The following is a 10,561-nucleotide window of genomic DNA, read 5'->3' on the forward strand; positions in this document are numbered from 1 at the left end:
AAGAAATCTTCATTTCTCGAATGGGGTTTCTCGCTAAACCCTGAAATTTCACACCTTTTGTTCGTGATCTTGTTCTTGTTGGGGTTTTGTGTGTTTCAGTTGATATATATCGAGATGGTTGCTGTATTGGAGATATGGGTACTTGTCATTGTTCTTGTGGTTTCTCTTCAAAGCCATGTTCTTGTGATTTCACAGAATCTGAMATGCAATCCCGATGACCTGAGAGGRTTAAGAGGTTTCATGGATCGATTGGAATCACAGATTGATGGGTGGCCTACAAATTCATCATCTTTATCCTCGCTTCCTTGCTGCAACTTGGTAGGTGTCACTTGTAATTCCTCTTCAGGTAGGATTGTTGGATTAGCACTCCAAAAGAGAAGATTAACTGGTAACTTATCGGATAYAATTTCCAATTTAGATCAGCTTAGAACCCTCAATCTTTCACACAATTTTCTTAAAGGCCCTCTTCCAATCTCCCTTTTTCATCTTTCCCATTTGGAAGAAGTTGATTTGAGTAGTAATAAATTCGATGGGGTTTTACCAGTTAGCATAAACCTGCCTGCACTTCAAGTATTAGACATCTCTGATAATGCCATTAGAGGTTCTATTCCAGCTGCTTTATGTGTTAACTCCACCGGAATTCGTCTTCTTAGATTTGCTGTGAATTACTTCAGTGGAAGTATTCCACCCCAATTGGGGAATTGCCTTCTTCTTGAACACCTGTGTGTGGCTTCCAATTTTCTTACAGGCGAAATACCGGAATTCTTATTCAGATTACCAAGACTGCGTGAATTGGCTCTCCAGGACAATATGTTCACCTCCTTCCCCGGAATCGGTAATTCCTCTAGTCGTCTGGTTCGTTTGGATGTTTCATCCAACAGGCTCTCTGGAAATGTACCTGATTTCTTTCATAGCYTTCCGAAWATAAATTATTTCTCAGCTCATTCGAATAATCTGTCTGGTGGGATACCTTCATCATTGTTGAATTCACAAACCATTTCTTATCTTAACTTGAGAAAMAATTMTTTGGATGGTTTAATCAAWTTTAACTGTTCGATAATGGTTAATCTTACCTCACTTGATCTGGGCACAAACAACTTTTCTGGTTCAATAGCTCATCTTCCTTCTTGCTCCAAGTTAAAAGCTATAAATCTTGCCAGGAACAGACTCATTGGCCAAGTCCCAGAAAGTTTCAAGAATTTTCAATCTCTTTCTTACCTTTCACTCTCCAATTGCAGCCTCAATAACCTCTCAACATCTCTTAAAATCCTCCAGCACTGCCCCAATCTAACAGTTTTGGTTCTTRCCATGAACTTTCRTACCGAACAGTTGCCATCTGATGATGACCTACAGTTCAGAGCACTCAAGGCTCTTGTGATTCCCAATTGCAGGCTAACGGGTAGCATTCCGTCGTGGCTAAACGGTTTAACAGAGTTGCAGTTGTTGGATTTGTCATGGAACCACTTGACAGGATCAATTCCGGCCTATTTGGGGGMTTTTAAGTCTCTGTTTTACTTGGACTTATCGAACAATTCCTTGTCGGGAGAGATMCCCAAGAGTCTAACACASTTACCGAGCCTGATTTCAAGAGAGATCTCATTAGAAGAACCGTCCCCRGATTTCCCGTTCTTCAAGAAAAGAAACATCAGCGGTAGAGGTTTACCGTTGCAGTACAATCAGATCATGAGCTTTCCACCATTGTTAGACCTGAGTAGCAACATCCTCACTGGCCCAATCTGGCCGGAGTTTGGGAACTTGAAAAAGCTACATGATTTGGATTTGAAACACAACAATTTATCCGGTGGGATTCCGAGCTCTTTATCAGGTATGAGGAGCATAGAGACACTGGATTTGTCATATAACAATCTGTCTGGAACAATCCCTCCATCTCTGGTCAGACTAAGTTTTTTGTCCAAATTCAGTGTTGCTTACAATAATCTGAGGGGGTCCATCCCTTCTGGAGGTCAATTTCAGACCTTTCCGAACTCTAGCTTCGAGGGGAACCAAGGTTTATGTGGGGGCGGACATGTGGTATGTGAAAGCCGAAAAATCCCTGAATTTACTTCCAGGAAATCTGAGAAAAATATTGGGAAAATTGTCGGTATGGCTGTTGGGATTTGTTTGGGGACGGTGTTTCTTCTTGCTCTGATGTTCATGGTGGTTGTTCGAGCCACTGGACGACAAGAGGTTGATCCCGAAAGGGAAGATGGCAATGATGGCGATGATGATGATGATAACAAGAAACACTTTGATGAACTCGATTCAAAATTAGTTCTTTTCCACAACAACAAAGAGCTCTCCTTTGATGACCTTCTGAAATCAACCAACAGTTTTGATCAAGCGAACATCATTGGTTGTGGTGGATTTGGTCTGGTCTTCAAAGCCACGCTTCCCGATAACCAGAAAGTCGCCATCAAACGACTCTCGGGCGACTGTGGTCAAGTCGACAGAGAATTCCAAGCCGAAGTCGAAACACTCTCAAGAGCTCAGCATCCAAACCTCGTCCTCCTTCAAGGGTATTGTAAACACAAGAACGATCGGTTCCTTATATACTCGTTTATGGAGCACGGCAGCTTAGACTATTGGCTACACGAAAAACCAGACGGGCGGTCCGAACTTGACTGGAAAACACGCCTGAATATCGCTCAAGGATCCCTCCGAGGTCTAGCTTACTTGCACCAATCTTGCGATCCCCATATCCTTCATCGTGATATAAAGTCAAGCAACATCCTCCTAGACGAGCATTTCGAAGCCCATTTAGCCGATTTCGGTCTTGCAAGACTCATTCTACCGTACGACACACACGTAACGACGGATCTGGTTGGGACGTTGGGGTACATTCCGCCGGAATATGGTCAAGCTGCAGTTGCATCTTTCAAAGGGGATGTTTACAGTTTTGGGGTGGTTCTTTTGGAGCTTTTAACAGGGAAAAGACCAATGGATATGTGCAAACCAAAGGGAAGCAGAGATTTGATCTCATGGGTATTGCAAATGAAGACTGAAAGAAGGGAAAACGAAGTGATTGATTCATTCATGTTCAATAAAGAAGACGCGAAGGAGATGCAATTGGTTCTTGGGATTGCTTGTGTTTGTCTGAATGAATCCCCGAAGTTAAGACCGTCGACATCGGAGCTACTTTCATGGCTGGATAACGTCGGAAAACAGTAACAGTTTCATGGAGTTTTTTTTTTTTTTTTAATTTTTAATTTTTAATTTCTTAATTTGGATTGTATATAGCATCACTATACATGGATGGATGGAAGCAAGAAATGAAACCTTGCAAGTGAATACAGTGGAATTTACTTGAAGAAATTTTCAATGATAGTTGGTTATGGTGATAATTTGAAAAGTCAGAGTATTGGGCAACTTGACTCGACTTATTAATATGTCGAGTCGAGCTCGAGTTCAAACCGAGCCTATTTAAGTCGAATGTTAATCGAGTCGATCTCGAGTAGCTCGCGAGTTGTCTTATACCGTTTTTAATTGCAACAGGTAGGGAAGTGGGAAAGGAACAATTTAAGGCCAGAATCTAGTCTCGAGAGGTACCGGGTCAACGCGGTCCACCCTGATTTGGCGGAAACCAAAGTCAAACTTTTTTAACCAAAAGTCACATGCATATTTCAAATGTCGACGTCCCTTTGCACACATAAAGTTCAAAATCCCTTTATTATTAATTTTTTTTAAACTTTATATCAACTTTCTTATGATATGAACCCATAATCTTTATTAAAGTCGATGGATTTTATTTACGTTAATTAAAGCTGAAACTTGTTCATAAAGACAATCGGTTAATGATTCAAACATCACTAAAAGTGAGAATGATGTGTGAGTTTATTTATTCTATTTGCTGTATATAAATATTATGTACTTTAAAAAAAGATAACCACCCTTAATTCGTTAGTGCTTGATATATGTAAATGATTGTTTTTTATCTTTTGAGATGTTATAAAATGCATTTTTTGAAAACTTTGACGATGTTCTGAGATATTAAAAAAAATATAAAAGATATCAACTAAAAAACCGAAAAAATCTATCGAAATCAACCAAAGAATAAAAAAAACCATCAAAGACAAACAAAAAACTTTTAAAAAAATCCTTTAAAAACAGTGGATTTCGGCTGAAAATACATCAAGCTTACTATACCGTATAATACTTAGGTGTCGTTTACCAAACGTTTACCCGGGTAAGCGCTTACCAAGTCACTTTACTTTACCGGATGAATATGGCAAGGACTAAAAATCTTACCCAGTAAGAGCGAAGGCAAGAATCGAGAGTCTTACCCGGTAAGTGAGGACGAAGACTCTTACCATGGTTAGTGCTTACCGGGATAAATTGTTGCATACGATGCGTTTTAGTGAATAAAATCTTATCCGGTAAGTAAACGATAATATTAAATTTTACCGATAAATGCTTATCAGGTAAGTGTTTAGATAAACGACCTTTATTCTTTTATGTCTTGTTCAAAATGTGGATTCCGTTTGGAAATTGACCAAAAGATATCAAATTGGCTATTGTTGACCACTTGAGCTTTGACCTATATATTGTATGGTGTGGGTTGTGATAGACTTTGGACCTTGTTGGTTTAATATCTAGTGGAAAACCCCACTCTATTAAATTACACAAAATAATAGCGTTCAACAATTAATACAATTTTAATTATAAAAGAAATGACATTAATTTATCGAAAACCATCTTTCGAGACGATAAAGGCTACTCCGTCACAAATCATATCTATCGTCATGGTAATTCAAAATGATGTATCATTTGCGACCAGCGTTCACACTTATTTCCATAGAAGAACATCAATTATTTCACGTAAAGGCAGCGATTTCCTTAGGGAAAATTGGGTCGATTTTATTTAACTCGTCCTTTTGTACTTATTCATAGATTTGAAGATAAGAGTAGGTTTATTGGCAAGAGTCATCTTACTGATTTACCTTTATGGAGAACATTCTCGGTAATCAAAATAGATTGACGGTAAGCCAACAAGATTCTTGATCGGTACACCTCTTATCCCGTAAGATTCTCGGTACGCTTACCCACCAGTCTGACTTGCTTTACCGGTAAGATTCTAAGTCATCCAAATAACATAATGAGATTGTTAATAATCGTCTCTTACAGTTTTACTTGATAAACGTTAACAGGGTAAAAGTCACAATGGGTAAAATTATTGGTCCTAAGATTCTCGTCCTTGTCATGCTCATACTTTGATATAGAGCGAGAAAAATTGAATTTGATTCGTTCAATTTATAAGATTTTGGAACAACTAGAAAATTACAAAAAATGAAACTATAAATTTTGAACAACAAAAGGCGAGTAATCATCCGACAACAGATTTTCCATCAAGCCTTACAAGGAGTTCTAGGAACTCTGAATAGTTGTTTAAACAGCGAGTTACATTTACGTACTATCAGTGCCAATATTGACATATTTGGGGCATTGAAAGAAATAACGGATTAGTCTTCTGCTTTAGGCATTATTTTTTATTTGTTTTTAAAAAAAAAAATTCAAGGATTCCTCATGGTAACCATTCAAGCCGATGAAATTAGTAATATTACCCGTGAACATATTGAGCGATATATAATAGAGAAGTAAAGATTGAAAACACCAATATCGTACTTCAAGTAGGTGATGACATTGCTCGTATTCATGGTCTTGAGGAAGTAATGGCGGGTGAATTTTAGTAGAATACGAAGATGGTACAATAGGCATTGCTCTTAATTTGGAATCAACTAATGGTGGTGTTGTGTTAATGGGTGATGGTTTGCTGATACAAGAAGGGAGTTCTGTAAAAGCAACAGGAAGAATTGCTCAGATACCAGTGAGTGAGACCTATTTGGGTTGTGTTATAAACGCCCTGGCTAAACCTATTGATGGTTCTGAATATAGGTTAATCGAATAGGCGGCTCCGGGGATTATTTCTCTACATTCTGTATATGAGCCTCTTCAAACAGGGCTTATTGCTATTGATTCAATGATTCTTGTAGGACGTGGTCGACGAGAATTAATTATCAGGGGCAGACAGACGGGTAAATATATGCAGTTATGTCTTAACCATTTAACAACTCATAACCATTGATCTCTCATATAAATATGTGCAGTGAGAATCTAGGTATATATAAGGACTCAATTTTACAGCTTTTTAAGCTTAAAATTTTCATTTAGAATTATCCCAATACAAAATTTGTGATACCCAAAGCAATAAGGGACATGGTATTCGAAAAGCGAACTTTCCGCAATCCAAGTAATTATCCGGTTCACATATCATCTCCAATCCCCAATATCTAACAACATATCTCACTAGGAGGTAGGGTCTGAAAAAACTGGAATATACACAAATATGTCATCAGTCCCAAAAAGTAGAACACGAGTGTCCATGAAAACCCGACTTAAACACGAATTTATGATCAGAATATCAGAAAACATATCAAATAAAGAGTAAATTAACATCCCCCAAAGTACTTTTATACATGACATAAGAACATAATACAACTATTGTATTTGATTACATCACACACATGAACATAATGCAAAAGATACCATCTACTCGGCATCATCGTCTTGTTCGTTAACGGCTTGAAGAGGACCGCTTGCGAGACCAGACCCCTCGTTCTCTAAGATAGCATCCAAAGACCCGCTTCCAAATAAACACACTTGCGGCTCTATCTGGTTTAACCGTTTGTATTCATCATCCGACAAACTCCACTTGAACACATCAATGTTCTGTCGTATCCTCTCAGGCTTCACGCTACATGGCAGCACACTTGTCCCACGTTGAAGACCCCACCGCAAAATAATCTAAATTCATATAACAATCCAACTGCTTAACGAATATTCATTTCAACATATCTTAAAACTTAAAGAATCAACTAAGATGGAAATGTACCTGTTCAGGAGTCTTTTTATGTCTGTCTGCTATCTCTGCAACTACAGACAACTTTAGCATCGGCCCGTGGACTGATCTTGATCTTCTAAACGACATACGGGGTGTTCCAGGTTCATCGTCGCTTGATCCATTTTCAGATGCTTTAGGAGGACAAGATGGTACCCCTAATGGTGTGTGAGCTGATACATGAATGGATTTTGATTGACAGAACTTTACAAGCTCATCTTGCCTCCAAAAAGGATGCAACTCCACCTACATAACACCCTCATTAAGTTAATAATTATATAAATATGCATATATACAGAGGAAAGTTCCTTTGGGAACCTAAAATTGCTTAGGAACCCAGAGCCGTCTTTCCCTCTCTAGGATGAATATTCATCATGAATAACACATTCATGGTAAATATGGAATGAATCACACATTCATGACGAATATAGACTTATTATTCATCATGAATCACACATTCATGATGAATATGTTCATAATCAATTTTAGGTTCTTAATGGACCAGTCCTTATATATACACACATATGCACATACATACCTATACACATACATATAGAGGCTTAATCATTTCAGAACCCCATATATTGTGAGAAACATTATCGTAAGGTATCGTTTCATATGATTTTTTTCATCTAAGGCTAGACATTAGTATATTGATTAACATATATTTGTTTCACAATGTGTTTGTTTCATATGTATTCGGTTCACAATGTAAAACTTTTTAGTTATACTTTTTGTTTCACAAACACATAAAAAATGTTCACATTGTGAAACAAACACACACTAAAGCAAATATATGTTACTCATACACTAACTCCAAGCTATAGATGGAAAAGAATCATGTGAAATAGCAGATGATGCATGGGTTCTCAAGGTTATTACAATTTTATGAGTTCTCAAGTGAAGTCCCCCTGTATACAAATGCATTCATGTTGGTGGAGATGCTACTAGTTCTCTTTACTTTGAGGAAGTTGCCACCTAAACGAGGGATAAATCAATATCACAATATCCGCTGCCTGATTGGTTTGAGCTTGGCTCCAAAGGTCAAAAGTACCAGGAGGTCCCAGGTTCAAATCCAAGGAGGAATAAAAAATCCCTTTGTGGCCACGGAGGTTCAAATGCAGTGACTCCGGGCTATCTGCAAAGCAGGTGGTCGCGCTAGGATTAGTTGGCTCGCATAGCGGGTTGGATATCCAAGTTAATAAAAAAAAAAAGATTTCTTGGAAATGGAACATTCGTTGGAGCTGGTTTTCTATTGAAGGAAATAGAAATCGAGAATGGAGAAGCTGAGTCTATGGTGTCCAAAGATTTCGAAAGCCTTCTACTGTCAAAATGTTAAAGAAAGGGATCTCTCCGGTTAGTGAAATACGTCTCATAGTGACTTCTAATCATTGTTCTTCGACTCAAAATGTTAATCAATGTCCATTTTCCGTTAAGTCTTCCATAGAAGTATAATCATTACAGGGAAAGAAATGGGGTTTAAACAGCTGAAAGATTTTCTACACCCTACCTTCAAAACATCTTTTCTTGCGGTTGTTTGTAATGCTCTTCGCTGAACTTTTGTTGGTGGTCTTAACAGAAACAACCTATTTACTCCTTGTTGACAGATTGTTTGGGACTTGGCTTATTCAGTCAGCTATGCATGATTGTTTACTAATGGTTTAATGATATAGAAAGTGGCCTATTCAGTAAGCTTTTTCGGGGGAGCTTTATGCAGAAAGTGAAGGTTTTCCAAAACCTGCCCCTACCCAAGGAAAAAACAGGCTTCTTTCATCTACGAAAAAACCCTCTCAAACCAAAACTTTCCTGATCTATACAGACATTTCAATGGACTTAATAGAAAACCAACTAAACACCCGCTAAGCATGTATGTGTACATAGAGTTAGGTATGTTATGATCAAGCAAGAAAAAGAAGCCAACCAACCTGATTTACAGCAGGCACAATTCTGGCAAATTTAAGCAACTCTTTTATCTGCTGTATGTCGAAATTGCTCAATCCAATAGCTCGAACAAGACCCAATTCGACCAATCTTTCCATTGTTTTCCATGTGGTTTTCAACTTACTCCAAAACTGTCTATATTCACTACCTGAATTGGCAGGAGGATCAGTGGCATCACCAAACGCAGAACTCTCAGGCCAATGCATCAAGTAAAGATCCAAATATGAAACCCCAAGATTCTTGAGAGAAACTCTAACAGAATTCTCAATCTTATTAATAGAATTCATGGTACAATAATGCTTTGATGTCAAGAAAATATCCTCTCTTTTCAACGAACCCTTGAAAACCTGAGCCAGTGCTTCCCCAACTTCAGCTTCATTCCCATACAAGTGTGCACAATCAATGTGACGATATCCAACCGATATAGCCGTTTTTACAGCCTCCACACAGAAGTCACCGCCACTCTGCCACGTCCCAAGCCCGATCGCCGGAATCTTGGCACCTGTATTCAACGGGAAGTAAGTCCCCGATGGCCCAAATTTCCCTTTCATCCCTTAGAAGATAGATCAAGAAAGATAGCACTCGAATCGAATATGTGAAGCGATTAAATGATGGAACTTGAAGTGAAGAAGAGAAAGCCCACGTTGGACAAGATTGAAGACGACTTGATTGAGTGATTGGAGTAAGGAGAATGGGGGAAAAAGGGGTGTTTTGTTCGATTGGTGTTATGAAATTCAAGATTGTTCATAAAGAAAGTGAAGGAGTTGAAGCTAATGTGGTGCAATCCAGAAAGAAGAAAGTTATAAAAGAGAGATGGAAAGGGGGAATCGTCAACAAAATGGAGCTAGAAATTGGCGTTTTGTATGAAAACGAAAAGATGGGTCAAGAAGAAGGGGCTGCAATTCTAGAATATAATTTCTCCCTCGTGGAAATACAAGGACGAAGTTTGACGTGGATTACAGCGACTGCCGATTGGATTTTCTTTCACAAGTTTTGTTAAAGTTATACGTATAAATTAAAGATTGTTTTGTTTGGAATTGTGTATTTGTTTAGAGTATTATATATATATATATATATATATATATATTAAATTCTGGTCTTAGATAGTAAATTTTAGATAGAAATATAATGTGAAACAATATTCTAAGAAAATAATTCTCAAGTTATGGCAATATAGAGGGTTCTCAAATGATTGATATACACACATATATATATAGAGAGAGAGAGAAAGAGAGAATTGGGTTCCTCTGGATGCATGTTAAAATGAGATTCACCGAAATGAGATATATTAAACAATCCCCGTATCAAGCACAAATCATGAATAATTTTGAAATTAAAGATGATCAATGGTCCAAATCTCTTTTTACGATTCTCAACTTTAACTCTCGTTCTTGCATAATCTTTCGTCTATATTATATATATGAGCGATCAAATGAAAACCACTCTCATTTGTCAAAACTGTACAAATCACCCTCATACGTCGATTTCATTGTTTAATCTTATGAATTTTTTTCATGAAATTGTTTAATCTTGTGAAATTGTTTCATATAATACTTTTTTTTGATAAATTTGTATCATATATGGTTATGAAATTGTTTCATATAATATTTAATGAAATTTTAATGAAACTGTTTCATGTATTTCTCTAAAATTAAAATAATGAAGATAATAATATCCATGATTAACATCATCCACAATAAAAATGGTTAATCAACCTCTCATAATTAC

General features: G+C 37.4%; 2 protein-coding genes across 3 annotated transcripts; one reads left to right on the plus strand and one right to left on the minus strand.

The window, feature by feature from the left end:
- Window positions 1-3,445, plus strand: LOC112527176 (phytosulfokine receptor 1-like). Of its 2 annotated transcripts, XM_025137639.1 has the most exons (3): window positions 1-318; window positions 749-835; window positions 1,330-3,445. In XM_025137639.1, the coding sequence occupies exons 1-3, from the start codon at window positions 115-117 to the stop codon at window positions 3,166-3,168; spliced, it is 2,130 nt and encodes a 709-aa protein (XP_024993407.1). In that variant the 5' UTR covers window positions 1-114; the 3' UTR covers window positions 3,169-3,445. The 2 variants fall into 2 exon arrangements, with proteins under 2 accessions (XP_024993407.1, XP_024993406.1); XM_025137638.1 differs by having other exon boundaries at window positions 1-3,445.
- Window positions 3,446-6,404: 2,959 nt separating this feature from the next.
- Window positions 6,405-9,628, minus strand: LOC112527663 (NADPH-dependent aldo-keto reductase, chloroplastic-like). The gene is made up of 3 exons (XM_025138428.1): window positions 8,818-9,628; window positions 6,887-7,138; window positions 6,405-6,798 (listed from the first exon to the last, which is right to left on the minus strand). Exons 1-3 carry the CDS (start codon window positions 9,382-9,384, stop codon window positions 6,544-6,546), a joined length of 1,074 nt encoding a protein of 357 aa, XP_024994196.1. The 5' UTR covers window positions 9,385-9,628; the 3' UTR covers window positions 6,405-6,543.
- Window positions 9,629-10,561: the final 933 nt, after the last annotated feature.

This window comes from Cynara cardunculus (assembly GCF_001531365.2).
Source record: "Cynara cardunculus var. scolymus isolate 2C chromosome LG 15, CcrdV1, whole genome shotgun sequence".
Classification (NCBI taxonomy): Eukaryota; Viridiplantae; Streptophyta; class Magnoliopsida; order Asterales; family Asteraceae; genus Cynara; species Cynara cardunculus.